Source organism: Neolamprologus multifasciatus, chromosome 16, assembly GCF_963576455.1.
Source record: "Neolamprologus multifasciatus chromosome 16, fNeoMul1.2, whole genome shotgun sequence".
NCBI lineage: Eukaryota > Metazoa > Chordata > Actinopteri > Cichliformes > Cichlidae > Neolamprologus > Neolamprologus multifasciatus.
The window spans coordinates 7,062,293-7,077,703 of record NC_140454.1 but is presented as its reverse complement, the minus strand read 5'-3'; the positions used below and the strand labels follow the sequence as shown (position 1 = coordinate 7,077,703).

Here is a 15,411-nt window from a genome sequence, read left to right as displayed (position 1 = left end):
TACATGTTTTACAACTATTTTTTACAATTACGACAATTTTTGAGATAACAGTAAGGTTGCTTATTAGTCTATTATTAGCTAAAACATCTAAGTGAAGAGATGGTCTTCTAAGTACTACTTCCAGCTTAGAGGTCTGTGGTACACAACCGATTAATAGTGTAATACTGGAATATATCTAACATTCATTTAGAAACATTTTTATTATAATAATTTTTAGACTGTTTTTTCCTGTATTTGATTATGTGAATTTAGAAATTCATTAAAATATATTTACTGGTTATATTATAAAATGTATTTAATTCAAATGTTTACTTTCATGTGAGGCAATTAAAACAAAATCCTTTAAACTACTCTGAAGAGTTACAAGATTTGACCATTATATCTCCATAAAAAAACTGCTCATTTTGCAATAGTCACACCACATAATGAAATTCAGAATCACATAAACCTACATATAAATCAAACGGAAAATATATACTTTACTCAGACCTAAAATTTTTTGGTGATGTGAAGTTGTCAATCCATATGTTTTCAATATGCATTCTGAACCCTATTTCATTTACAGAGGGCTGCAATACAGATACAAAAACCTCAGCATGTTAATTCTCTTGCTTCCTTATGTAGTCGTCCTCATGTCAAACTACTTCCTCCATATTTTCAGTTATCTTCATACATAGTCTCAGCTTTTGGATTTGATTGTGAGAACCAATAAATATGAAATCACAGTATGAAATTATTAACACACTTCTTTATTCAGAAATCTATATGAGAAAAGTGATATCAGACAGGCAGGATCTTGCTATTTTCTTACTTTCATTTAGAATTTTAAATAATGATCCGCTCTCTGTTGCACAAGGAAAAGGCCCAGTTTTTGAATCTCACACTATGACCACAGAAATCTGTGATATTATAATACAAAAGAGAAAAAACTATATATTTTTGGTTTTCATTCAATCAATCATTTCAAATGTCCTTAAACTGTATATTAAGAAACAATATTATGAATAGTCAATCATTTTTGACCAGGATATGTCCTTCAGCGCACATATTAAACAAATATGTAAGACTGCGTTCTTCCATTTGCACAACATCTCTAAAATTAGAAATATCCTGTCTCAGAGTGACACTGAAAAACTAGTTCATGCATTTATTACTTCCAGGCTGGACTACTGCAATTCATTATTATCAGGATGTCCAAAAAACTCACTGAAAAGCCTTCAGTTAATCCAAAATGCTGCAGCAAGAGTACTGACAGGGACTAGAAAGAGAGAGCATATTTCTCCTGTTTTGGCTTCCCTTCATTGGCTTCCTGTTAAATCCAGAATTGAATTCAAAATCCTGCTCCTCACATACAAGGTCTTAAATAATCAGGCCCCATCTTATTTTAATGACCTTGTAGTACCATATCACCCTATTAGAGCACTTCGCTCCTGCTCTGCAGGCCTACTTGTTGTTCCTAGAGTATTTAAAAGTAGAATGGGAGGGAGAGCCTTCAGTTTTCAGGCCCCTCTTCTGTGGAACCAGCTTCCAGTTTGGATTCGGGAGACAGACACTATCTCTACTTTTAAGATTAGGCTTAAAACTTTCCTTTTTGCTAAAGCATATAGTTAGGGCTGGACCAGGTGACCCTGAATCCTCCCTTAGTTATGCTGCAATAGATGTAGGCTGCCGGGGGATTCCCATGATGCATTGAGTTTTTCCTTTCCAGTCACCTTTCTCACTCACTATGTGTTAATAGACCTCTCTGTATTGAATCATATATGTTATTAATCTCTGTTTCTCTTCCACAGCATGTCTTTTATCCTGTCTTCCTTCTCTCACCCCAACTGGTCGCAGCAGATGGCCGCCCCTCCCTGAGCCTGGTTCTGCCGGAGGTTTCTTCCTGTTAAAAGGGAGTTTTTCCTTCCCACTGTCGCCAAAGTGCTTGCTCATAGGGGGTCATATGATTGTTGGGCTTTTCTCTGTATCTATGAAGCGCCTTGAGGCGACATTTGTTGTGATTTGGCGCTATATAAATAAAATTGAATTGAATTGAATTGAATTGAATAGGAGTAATGATACTAATATTTTTTAATGAATAATCCAAAAATTACTGAACAGAATCACATGCTTTGAATAGCTGGAGACATTTATCAGTTTTTACACTGAAAAGAATGTCTCAGAAATGATAGGTCTTATTAAAGACCTACCAAAGATCAGATATCATTTAACACCTCTTAAATAAACACTAGAAAAAATTTTAACAAAAAACTATAAAAGTCTACAATAGTTTACTTTAGTTCAAGAGAACAACCTTTTGAGGTTTTTAGAGATTTCTTTCATTTTTAGTCCATATATTATTGGATTGCAAAGAGGGTTATATGTTACAATTTGCAATGTCATTATAAAACGTGCAGTTTTAGGAAACTCTGATTCCAGTCTAACTATAACCATATCATAAGTAGCCAAACAAGAATAGTTAATTAGAACTAGCACATGAGGCAAACAGGTTTGTGCAGCTTTTTTTCTGACATTTCCACAACTCTGACAGGCAACTATAATTATCTTTATGTATGTAAAAAGTATAAAAAGCATGGGGAAAAGTGCAACATTAAATAGAACAACCATACCATATATAGAAAGTTCTTTTGAAGTTACACAATAAAGATGGTTTACAGAATTGTTACAAAATATACCTTTCAAAGTAAAGTTACAGAGTGGTGTAATAGAATTTCTTAGTACTGGCACTACAATCTGAATAGCAGGTAAAAACCAGGACAAAATCAGGAAAATACTGACTCTTGTTCTTCTCATGATAGTTGGATATTGCAGAGGTTTACATATAGACACATATCTGTCATAAGCCATGGCTGACAGCAGTAAGAATTCTGAACTGCTTAAAACATAAAACATGAATAGTTGAAAAAGACAGGCGTGATACAAAATAATCTGTTTTTCAGATAAGAAGTCAATCAAAAGCTTTGGGTAGATCACAGTGCTCAAAAGAATAGAGTTCAGTAACAAAGCAGCAATGAAAATGTACATAGGCTCATGAAGGCTTTTTTGAACTATGATGACCCACACAATAGTGGAATTGCTGCAAATTATTAGAACGTATACCATAAACATAATTACAAAATAAATATATCTGTATTTCTCCACTTCCACATAACCACCAAAAGTTATATATGTTATATTCATTTCAGCATTCATCAAAATCAGATATTATAAACTAAAAATTTAAACAGGCAGAATGTTTAAAAGTAGTACATATAAAATATTATTATTCATAGATACCTAAACTTGGTGTGTGTTCATCTTTAGAAAGTGAACTGTTCAAGTCAGACCAAATATATGATGAAATGAAACTTCAAGCTCCATATATCTCATTTAACTATCCACAAAGACCTATCACCATGTTCAACCTCTGGAGACATAAGCCGACAGAGGTTAGCCCTTACTTACACAGGTACATTTTCCGGCTCCTCCTCTTTTACTACATACATACGAAATGATAATAAAATAACAGCAAATATAGTCCTATATTTAAATATGTAATTCTGTTCAGGCTAAGACAATTTAATGTAGATCGACATCATGCACACTGCAATGCAATGTGAGGAGACAAAATAGTTAATGCACTTTAAGATAATTTCTGTTTCTGTTTTCTTTTTTCCTATTTCCGTTGTATTTTTCCTATTTCTGTTTTCTTTCTTCCTATTTCCATTGTGTTTTGTGTGCTTTTGCAGCGTTTTTCTTATTGCTGGTGTTTTCTTAAGTTGCAGTCCGTTTGGCCTCTCAGGGCCACCGTAACAGTTGCATAATTTACACAAATTTACTTTAGAGAATATAATTATTTGACAAATTGATAGAACAGAGAGGGTTCTTTTTAGAACACTCCAATTTTTCCAATTATTTATTCCAATTCAAGTCTTCTAAGTCCAATAAATAGCTTGAAATGGTACAAAGGTAAGTGATGAACTCCAAGGTAGGGTTTCCCAAAATCCTGTGCTGCAGAAAGTAGTGTGTTGCACAAAAAAGGTGAGAAAAAGGCAATTAACAGTGGAAGAGAGACAGACCAGCATAACACATAAAACTTAGGTCTTTCCTACAAAGAAATTGCAAAGAAAGTCAAGGTGTCAGTAAGTACGGTTTTCTTCACCATCAAAAGGCACTCAGAAATTGGGGCAAACTCTGACAGGAAGAGGTCAAGCAGACCCCAAACCACAACTGAATCAGAGGACAAGTTCCCTAGAGTTAACAGCTTGCATGATAAGTGGTTCAATGGACAATAGCTTCAAGCACAGCTTAGTAGTAAGCTGTAATAGTAAGCTTGTCTCCATTTCAACTGTGAAGAGAGGACTTCGAGCTGCAGGTTTGACAGGACTAGCTGCAGCCAAAAAGCCATTGCTAAGACATCAGAATAAGACAAAGAGGCTTGCCTGGGCCATGAAGCACCACAATCGGACTACTGAAGACTGGAAGAAGGAATTATGGACTGATGAATCATAATTTGAAATACAGTACATCACGTAGGATCTTTGTCTTCTCTGGGCTACTCCTTTTTGCGGCTGCCAGTGTCGATTATCTGTCTCCACCTCACTTCATTTTGAGCAAGATCCTCTGTCGCACCAACCCTCCACATATCCTCCTTCAGTATATCCAAGATCCTTCTCTGTGAACTTCATTTTTGTGTTCTGGCTGTTAGCTCCACATTCAAAATCCCTTTTCCATCCTTTTATATCCGGTATCCCTCCTCATCACATATGCAAATCATCTCAATCTCTCCTCTCTAGCTTTGCCTCCGAACTGCTTAACTTGACCTCTCCTTCTGAGATACTCATTTCTAATTTTGTTGCTCCTGGTCATTCCCAGTGGAAATCTTAGCATCTTCAACTCTACCATTTCACCTTCTGTCTTTTTTATCAGTGCCACCATCCCCAAAACATACATCAACTCTACACTCTCTTCTCACCTGTCTTGGGTAGTGCCCATTGCTTTGAATGGTTGATCCCCTGTATTTAACTTATTTGTCCTTGTGATCTCTACTTCTTACATGTTCACCTTTCTCTCTCTTATTTACACACATGTATTCTGACTTTTTTCTACCGACTTTCATTCCTCTTCTAACCAGTCTATACCGCCATCTCTCCAGACTGTCTTCCAGTTATTCTCACTACACATCACAATGTCATTTGCAAACATTGTAGTTCATCCTGCCTACCCCCATTTACCAACCTACCTATTCTTGTTAACAAGAAAGTGGCTCAGAGGTGATCCCCAGTGCAACATCAACCTTGCCTTGACCATTGTCCTGATGTTTTCCAAAAATTGTTTTCAAAATCTTTGATTAAATTAAATAGCAAAATGTTCCTTTAGCGTTCTTTGAGCGCTTTCTTTTTAGCACCACTCCTGTGGGTGGTGGCCTGTAAGCTCATCACCTGCAGAAGGTGCCGTCTCCTGTAGTCCCACCACGCGCAGTAGGTGCCGTAGGGGTCAGGTGCAATGTGTGCTGGGCAGCAGCCAGGGGCAGAGACCCTCAACTCTCACTCTGGCAGAGCTTCAACAGCATTCCTAGGGAGGTTGGAGACATTGAGTCCAAACGGACAATGTTCAGCACCTCCATTACTGAAGCTGCTGTACTGAGCTGCGACCACAAGGTGGTTGGTGCCTGTCGTGGTGGTAACCCCTGAACCAGATGGCAGGCACCAGAGGTAAAGGGAACCATGAGGCTGAAGAAGGAGTTCTCTTGGGCTTGGTTAGCCTGTGGGACTTCAGAGGCAGCTGATAGGTACTGACGGGCCAAGCGGAACATGGCTTGGGCAGTGGCTGAAGCAAAACTGGGTATGGGGTGGAGGTGCTGACTTTGACTGAGGATATTGTCGGGCGGTGGAAGGAGTACGTCGAAGACCTCCTTAATCCCACTGAGACTCTAGGTACAAGGGGGATGACTCGTCTATGTCCAGGGAAGAGGTCACGGAGGCAGTTAAAAAAACTCCTTGGTGGAAGGCCCCTTGGGGTTACCCTGAGTTCCTGAAGGCTCTCAGTATTGTAGGGCGGTCTTGGTTCAAGGGGCCTCTGGATTGGCAAATCGGGATGGTGGTTCCAATGTTCAAGAAGGGGGACCAGAGGGCATGCTCCAACTACAGGAGGATAACACTTCTCTGCCTCCCTGGGAAAGTCTAGTCTAACTCCAGGGTGCTGGAAAGGAGAGTCAGTTCGTTAGGCAAACCTCGAATGCAGGAGAAACAATGCAGTTTTTGTCCCGGTCCTGGAACATTGGACAAGCTTAACCTCTCGAGGATACATGAGGGTGCATAGGAATCTGCCCAATCAGACTATATGTGTTTTTGGATTTGGAAAAGGCATTTTGGTGTACTGTTGGAGGTGCTTAGGGAGTATGGGGTATCTGGCCCAATGCTACAGGCCATTTGATCCTTATACACCTGTTGCAAGAGCTTGGTCCCCATAGATGGCAATAACTTGCATTCATTTCTCCTGGGTGTTGCACTTCGCCAGGGCTGCCCTTTGCCCCTTTTCTGTTCATAATTTTTATGGACAGTATTTCTAGGCATAGCCAAGTGGCTCCCACTTGGGTGGTCTCAGAATCTCAATTCTGCTTTTTGCAGATGATGTGGTTCTGTTTGCTTCATCAGGAGATGGCCTCCAGCTCACACTGGAATGGTTGGCAGCCTTCCAGACTTCCAAATCTGAGGCCATGGCCCTTAGCCAGGAAAGGTTGGAGTGCCCACTCCGTGCCAGGGACAAGTTCCTGCTTTAACCCTTTAAGACCTACCATAGAACCAAGTCCGCCAGAGCTTATATTATATTTTTACATGCTGTAGTGCCATTTTTGGGAGCATTTCAAGTTGCTATACAACAATACAACCATTATAGCCCAAATTTTAATAATATGTATGCATTAAGTGTATAGTAATTACATAAATTGCAAAAAAGTGCAATAAACTACAAAAAATTGAAAATAGTTTTTGTGTCTGTGAAGGTTCTCAGTCATCCAGGTCATTGTAGTCAAAGGAGCTTGCAAAGAAAAGCGTCTGGACTTCTTTACGTTGCTTGAAGACCTTTCACCTCTTATCCGAGAAACTTCTTCAGTTCTAAGGTCAAATGGTGGAGAGTCCCAGATATAAACCTAGTGGGAGTTTCCCCCCACAGAGGGACAAAAGGACCCCCTGATGATCCTGTAATCGCCTGAGCCAAGGTGTGAAACTGGGTGTGGGTCCCAATCAGCCAGAGTTTCGGGTGAGTTCATTGTGAAACCTGGCCCCACCTTATCATGCAAATTCCTGAGGTCAGATGAATTCCTGAGGTCAGATGGCCAAAAACAAAATAGTTTTTGGTTTTTTTTACATATATTTCTAGTTAGAGAAATTTAAGAGGCTTATCCCTCAAAACTGTAAATACAAAAAAGTTGCACAAAATAGTTTCCCACCACAGGAAATTTATTTTGAGTGTCTTCATAGTTTTATTTTTGAAATACACCAATTTTTATATATACTGCAGGAAAAACAAAAATAAATATCATAGTGCAAATTTGCAAAAAAACAGCATATGCATCAAAATAAACTATTTCCAGAAGTGCAATATGAGTCCTAAGAATCCCAGAAACGACACAGAAAGTCATAAAGTCAAACATAACTTTTAAAAACACCAGTATAGGCTCATGAGGCCCTGATGGTAAAAAAAGACTACATTTCTGCGAAAATGACGCTACTTCCGGTTTCGGGCAGGTCATGGCGGACATGCGGTAGTTCGCGCTGACCTCTATTCCAATGTAGGAAGTGTTATGAACAGCTGATCGGATCGGCAAAGGGTGTTTCTGGAATATTATGTTTTTGTTTCTGCAAGCGCTTTTTATGAAGTTTTTGAAAAGCTATATGTGGAAGGAAACCGTGACCTAGGGCAAGCTGATGGCATAAGATGTAAGTACAACTCCTCCGGTTTCATATGTAAAAAAAAAATTGCGCTAGCTTACGTGGTTGCAGTGCTAACGGGGTATAAAAGTAGTTGCGCAAAACGGAGCGTGCCCACTCCGACCGGCTTTAAAGGGTTAAGTGGGGGAGTTTAAGCATCTTGGGAGGGGCACAGAGTAGAGTCGCTGCTCCTTCACATCGAAAGGACCCAACTGAGGTGGTTCAGGCATCTGACAAGGATGCCTCTTAGGTGCTTCCTGGGTGAGGTGTTCCAGGCATGTCCCACTGGGAGGAGGCCCTGGGACAGACATGCTGGAGAGATTATATTTCTCGGCTGTCCAGGGAATGCCTTGTTGTTGACAAGCTGGGGGGTGGCTGAGGACAGGAAGGTATGGGCTTCTCTTCTTAGGCTGCTGCCCCATCACTCTGCCATCGATAAGTGGAAGAAAATGGATGGATGGATGGTGGATTGCTTTTCCAGCCATTTTTTTTGCTCACATCCTATCTTTTTTTAGGATGAGCTAATATATGTTGGCAAACAGAGACTTTGCCACCTCCTGTGTCTTATGTTTTACGGAGTCGTGGCTCTGTGAGGACATCCCAGACTGCACGCTCAAGCTGGAGGGTTTTCATCTGCTGCGCGCGGACCGGCAGGCCTCTCTCTCTGGTAAGACCACAGGTGGAGGTGTCTGCTTCTACATTAATAGTGGCTGGTGCACAGATGTAACAGTGATTGCTCAGCACTGCTCTTCCTCTCTGGAACACCTTTTCATTCACTGCAAACCGTTTTATTCTCCACGGGAGTTTGCTTCATTCATCTTGGCCGCTGTTTACATCCCACCAGATGCGGATGTGCAGGCAGCTCAGTGCGCACTCGCGGAGCAGATACTGCACATGGAGCGGACATTCCCAGACTCTCTCATTATTGCTCTTGGGGACTTTAACAAAGCCAATCTGAGCCAAGAGCTTCCCAAATACAAGCAGTATATTAAATGCCTGACCAGAGAGGAGAGGACATTGGACCACTGTTACAGCACGATCAGCAGGGCCTATCGTGTGGTGCCCCGCGCTTCACTCGGACTTTCTGACCACGTCATGGTCCACCTGATCCCTGCGTACAGACAGAGGCTGAAGCTCTCCAAACCTGTCGCGAAGACTAAAAAATTGTGGAGCAACGAGGCTGTGGAGGAGCTTCGCACGTGTTTGGAGTCTACAGACTGGGACACAACGAAGGCTGCTTCTAACAGCTTGGATGAGTTTACGGACACTGTCACCTCCTATATCCACTTCTGTGAGGACAGCATTGTGCCATCACGCACCAGGGTGAGTTATAACAATGACAAACCCTGGTTTACTCCTAAACTCAAAAAGCTGTGGCTGGAAAAGAGAAAGGCGTTCAGAAGCGGAGACAGGGACTGCTACAGATAGGCCAAGTACAGGTTCACTAAAGAAGTGGACATTGCTAAATATCAGCACTCTGAGAAGATGCAGCAGCAGATCTCAGAGAATGACTCGGCCTCTGTGTGGAAAATTTTAAGGAATATCACCAACTACAAGCCTAAAACCCCCCACTCCAGTGATGACTTGCTCTTGGCCAACACCCTTAACGACTTTTACTGCCGTTTTGACAAAGCATCAAGCAGCCTTCACACCTCCAACGGCCCCAACAATAGAGACACTTTGGACACTCATTCCCCCACCTCTCCCCCCTCCATAGAGCCATCACCCCCATCAAACACGTCACCTACAACACCTCCCTCCAATCCCCACACCAAGGAGGATTTCACACCACCTTCTCCCACTACAACTCTTCATATTCATGAAGCAGATGTGAGGAAGCAGTTTAAGAGTCTGAATGCTCGAAAAGCTTCTGGCCCAGACGGGTGTCTCCTGCCACCCTCAGACACTGTGCAAACGAGCTGGCTCCAGTGTTTTCTGGCATTTTCAACTCCTCACTGCAGGCATGTCATGTGCCTGCCTGCTTCAAGTCCTCTACCATAATCCCTGTCCCCAAGAAACCTAGGGTCACTGGACTAAATGACTACAGACCTGTGGCTCTGACATCTGTGGTCATGAAGTCATTTGAGCGCCTGGTTCTCTCCTACCTCAAGACCCTCACGGTCCCCCTCCTGTGCCCCCTGCAGTTTGCATACAGAGCCAACAGGTCTGTAGACGACGCTATCAACATGGCTCTACACTTCATCCTGCAGCATCTGGACTCCCCAGGAACCTACGCCAGGATCCTGTTTGTGGACTTTAGCTCTGCCTTCAACACCATCCTTCCAGACTATCTCCAAGGCAAGCTTTCCCAGATGAATGTGAATGATTCCATGTGCCAGTGGATCACTGACTTCCTGACGGACAGGAAGCAGCACATGAAGCTGGGAAAGAATGTCTCGGACTCCCGGACCATCAGCACCGGCTCCCCTCAGGGCTGTGTTCTTTCTCCTCTGCTTTTCTCCCTGTACACCAACTGCTGCACCTCCACCCACCAGTCTGTCAAGCTAATCAAGTTTGCAGATGACACCACCGTTATTGGACTCATCTCGGACGGGGATGAGTCTGCCTACAGGAGGGAGGTTGAACGTCTAGTGTCCTGGTGCAGCCACAACAACCTGGTGCTGAACGCCCAGAAGACATTGGAGATTATTGTGGACTTCAGGAAGCACACAGCCCCACTCCCTCCCATCATCCTGACTGACACCCTCATCACCTCTGTGGACTCATTCCGTTTCCTGGGTACCACCATCACCCAGGACCTGAAGTGGGAGCCCACCATCACCTCCGTCATTAAGAAAGCCCAGCAGAGGATGTACTTCCTAAGGCAGCTGAAGAAATTCAACCTGCCAACACGGACGATGATGCAATTCTACACTGCAATCATCGAGTCCATCCTCACCTCCTCCATCACCGTGTGGTATGCTGGAGCCACTATCAGGGACAAACAGAGACTGCAGCGTGTTGTGCGCTCTGCTGAGAAGGTGATTGGCTGCAGACTCCCATCTCTGCAGGACCTGTGCACCTCCAGGACACTGGGGCGTGCAGCTCGGATCTCAGCTGACCCTTCTCACCCTGGACACAGTCTGTTTTGACCTGCTCCCCTCAGGCAGGCTCCGGTCCATTCGCACCAGAACCACTCGCCATAAGAACAGTTTCTTCCCCTCTGCTGTTGGACTCATGAACAATAACCGTATGACTGTTCCCACCACTAACACATGACCCTACGCTGTGTTCACTGCATCATTCCATGTTTGGCACTGATCACCACCTGCACTCATGTATATATCCATCTACTTAGCACTTTTAATTCTTATTTTTATTTTTATGTCTATTTAAGCGTTATATGACAGTATGTTTGCACTAAGTACCGCAGCAATTTCCTAATGTTGTAAACCTGCTCAACATTTGGCAATAAAACCCTTTCTGATTCTGATATTGTAAAATAAGTAGTAATCTCATGTTAAGCATTTTTTTTTAAGCATGTTTGTTACTTATCATCTATTGTGAATAAATAATCGGTGGTAAATAATCTGCAAATTATTGGATTCTTTTCTTATATGACAACTTTTTTGAATTAGGATTGTACTTTTTCAAATGTTTTATGCACATTCAAGATAGACGGCAATAAATTACACTGGCCCATGATTTGTGACAAGGGGGGAAGATGGAGTTATTTTTAACTAGTTTTATAGTTTTAACTTAGTTTTATAAAGTGTTACCACCCATTCCTTTAGTGAAAAATCTCTATTACACAGCATCGTGTATAAGAATCACCAATAATGTTATAAAAATCCAAAATAAAATATGAAAGTCTGCAAAATTAATCTAATAGTTTATTTGATTACCTATCCTCTTACCTATCTTGGAATTGGTGAACCTTTCATAAAAGAAGGCATTTTATATTTGTATTTAAATACTTCACCAAAAGCTGTTAATGTAAATTATCCATAGGTCTTAAACCCTATTCACATGAGCATTTTACTGAGCATAACAACAGACTTCAATACACTTTAATAATAATATTATGTTCAATTTATTTACAAATACAGATGAACACGGCATGGTTTATTTTTTCCTGTACTTTTCTGAATAATAGTTTGAATGACTTTATTAAATGAAAAGCATTTTCAATGATGGCAGGAAAATTATTACAAAAGAAATTGTGGCACCTTAGCATTCAGAGTTAATACATGAAATGATTTTATCATGACAGAAAAATCTTTTTAGCTGTTTAGAAATTTCCTTCATTTTGAGCCCATAAATGAATGGATTAAGCAATGGATGATAGAGCACTATTTGTAATGTCATTATTAATCGCGCAGTTTTGGGAAAATCTGATTCTACTCGAGCTATGCTTACATCATAGATACTTAAACAGGAGAAGCTAAATAAAACTAACAAATGGGGTAAACAGGTCTCCAAAGCTTTCTTCCTCACTTCTTTACAGCTTTGATAAGTGAGGATAAAAATGTTTGAGTATGTAAAAACTATGAAGAGCATAGGTAATATTACAAGATCTATTAAAGCAACTACTCCAAATACAGTAATTAATCGTGACTTGACACACTGAAGAGTGTAAACTGCATTATTACAAAAATATTCCTTTTAAGTTAAAGTTACACAATGTTGCTTCAGCACTCCCAGCTGTTACGACTGCAATATGACAAACAGGTACAAGCCATGCTACAGCCAAGAAAATACTCACAGTGGTTTTACTCATGATAGTTTGATATTGTAGAGGTTTACAAATAGCCACATATCTGTCATAGGCCATGGCTGCCAAGAGAAAGAACTCTGAACTGCCTAAAGTGTAAAACATAAAAAACTGAAAGAGACAGGCTGAATATGTTGTGACTTGTTTTTCAGATAAAAAGTCAATCAGCAGTTTGGGGTAAACAGTTGTGCTGTAAAGAACACAGTTCAGCAGCAAAGCAGCAATGAAAATGTACATCGGCTCATGAAGGTTTTTATGAATCCAGATTATATACACAATAGTAGAATTACTGCAGATTATTAAACTATATAATATAAAGAAAATGAAAAAATAAACATATCTGTACTTGTTAACTTCAACATACCCATCTAGAGTTAAATATGTAGCATTTAACACCTCATCCATTAATACTTTGAAAAAAAAAATTATAAAACCAGCAGTGTTAATGAAGAATAACAAATAACAAAACAAAACTGCACCAATATGCAACCTATGTTGTCTTTCCTTTATTCATTTGCAGGTATTTGAACTTGAAATATATCTTGGAGTACATTCATCAGTCAAATGTGCACAGTGAATCATCTTACTCTGTGAAAGGTTTTATTAGGTTGCTTTGTCCACCAGGGAATTGTACTGTGAAGGTCACAGTAAATAAAAACTGGATTATAGATGGCAGACAGTTGGTGTCGTAAGCCACCGGCTCTGTTCAAAGATGGTCGCTCATACTGGACATAAATGGCTTCTTTCACTCGTCTTTCAAACCTTATGTCTTCTCTGTCCAAAAAGAGAAGACAGATATATTTCTGTCTATGTAAGCTGCTACACTTGTTTTTTGACAATCTATCACACATTACTTTAGCATATGCCAATGTTAAACATTGGAGTAGTTCTTACAGAACAAAGCATACAGTTAGGGCTGGATCAGGTAATACAACATCCTCCCTTTGTTATGCTGCAGTAGGCCTAGAATCTTGGGGGCTTTCCATAATGCACTTCTCCTTTACTCACCTCTTTTCACTCACTATGTGCTTGTACACCACTCTGCATTTAAAGAGTAATTATTAATCTCTGTCTCTCTTCTACAGAATGACTTTTGTACTGTCTTCCTCCCCTCACCCCAACCGGTAATGGGTAGATGGTTGCCCCCACGTAAGCCTGATTCATCTTGTTTAAAGGGGGTTTATTTTCTTCCTGTCACCAGGTGCTTGCTCATAGGGGTCACCTGATTGTTTGTGTGTATTGTTGTATTGTATTATCTTTACCTTACAATATAAAGCACTATGGGGTGTTGGATTATAATATTATTTTATGCCATGTTAGACCCCTAATTAAAGATTGTGAATTATTATGTAGTTTTAGTTTGCATTATTCTCCTGAATTAGAAGAAGGTGATCACTATTTTAACTACATTTGGTTAAACTGATCTGCATTACATTAGACTGCTGATTTATTGTGAATGAATTATATTGTTTTATGATGCATTATACTGCTGAGTTATATGAAATACTGTTCATAGAACGTCATCGCCTTATTTGTCTGATTAGAAGAGAACAGAACATACTGGAGAGGTTTTCTGCCCCATCTCAGCAGGAGCAGATAAACAGGGAGCCAAGGTCGTAGCTTAGGCGCTGTGTGAGAGAAAGAATGTGAATGTTTAGGCTTTTATGATTAGGTGGGGGCCACTAGAGGCTATAAGAGTTTGATCAAGGCTCCACCATTTTGAGATCTGATGCTGACTGCTGTATGGTGTCCATCTCCCACGCGTGTGTTCATTAAATCATCGTTTGACTCAACCCGGCCAGACCAGTGTTGTTATTTTGGTTTTCCTCTTGGATCCATCCCCAATATTTGAATCCGTAACAGTTTTGGGGGCTCGTCCTGTGGTATTGTGGTGGAAGTTTTGGAGGCTTGGACGGTCCGAGGTGGTCAGACGGGCAGACATTATCCGGCAATCGAACTGAGTGGACAGGCGCCTTTATAAAAGAGGTAGGCACAGGCCTGTTGATTTTATCCGAAGTGTGCTGAATTGGACGATAAAATTAAATGTCTATTCAGTAAAAGTTGCCAGTGAGTGTCTGTTTTGATTTTGATGAAAAATCTCATGAGTTTTGAAACTTGAAATAAGCTTATAAGTTACAGTACTGAGTTAGAGGCTCAGGTAGTTTGATAGGGAATTGGTCATTTTGTGAGTTAGAGGCTCCATTGGTCTAAGGATTGCATCTGTGTTGGCCATGTTGTGAGTTAGAGGCTCCATTGTCCATAACGTTGCATCTGCGTCAGTCATACTCTTGTTTTAGAGGGTTGACGGCGGTTTAAAAGTATCATAAATTATCTAAGAACGGCACTAGCTAAGAGGCGCATTGCCTGGAGGTTACGCTCCCTCCTGGCCGCGGACGCGCGACCTTGACCTGTCGGCGAACAGGGTTAGTTCAGTTTGGCTTGACTGTGGGGTATGGGCATCCTGGAATAAGCTAGGAGTTAGAGGCTCCTTACCGTGTTGAACGGTATCTGCGCTTTTTTGGACACTTTAAATTGAGTTAGGGACTTTAGAGATGAGGCCAGATACAGTTAGAGGCTGATACTGGTTAATTGATTACAAAAAAGTTGGACGTTCTTCGGTTGCACCCGTTATCTTAAATTTGTCAAACTTGTGTAGGCGCTAAAACTTTCAGGCCTGAGCGTGATTGTAAATATAAGACGTCTTTGTAATATAATAGAGAGTTGAGCTTGAAACGAGGCTGTGTGTGACGACAGCGCGCTGCAGCGCTGCGAGCTATTTTTAGACGG

General features: G+C 40.9%; 3 protein-coding genes and 2 pseudogenes across 3 annotated transcripts in view; 1 reads left to right on the top strand and 4 right to left on the bottom strand.

Annotated features, from left to right (window-relative positions):
- LOC146500152 (uncharacterized) overlaps positions 1 to 15,411 on the bottom strand; it is an 88,580-nt gene that overhangs the window by 1,010 nt on the left and 72,159 nt on the right. The window lies entirely within an intron of this gene.
- LOC146500161 (olfactory receptor 6N2-like) lies at positions 2,281 to 3,192 on the bottom strand. Its single transcript, XM_085134813.1, has one exon. It carries the CDS (start codon positions 3,190 to 3,192, stop codon positions 2,281 to 2,283), a length of 912 nt encoding a protein of 303 aa, XP_084990939.1.
- On the top strand, positions 8,805 to 9,911 carry LOC146500160 (uncharacterized; annotated as a pseudogene).
- Positions 9,717 to 11,054, bottom strand: LOC146500159 (uncharacterized; annotated as a pseudogene).
- LOC146500158 (olfactory receptor 5K3-like) lies at positions 11,870 to 13,332 on the bottom strand. Its single transcript, XM_085135089.1, is given in 2 exon segments — positions 11,870 to 12,506; positions 12,508 to 13,332. Coding segments are annotated over 2 exon segments (948 nt in total). The 5' UTR covers positions 13,030 to 13,332; the 3' UTR covers positions 11,870 to 12,080.

Coding starts and splice junctions, on each gene's coding strand:
- LOC146500161 (XM_085134813.1), bottom strand. CDS start 3,192: ATGAATGCTGAAATGAATATAACATATATAACTTTTGGTGGTTATGTG.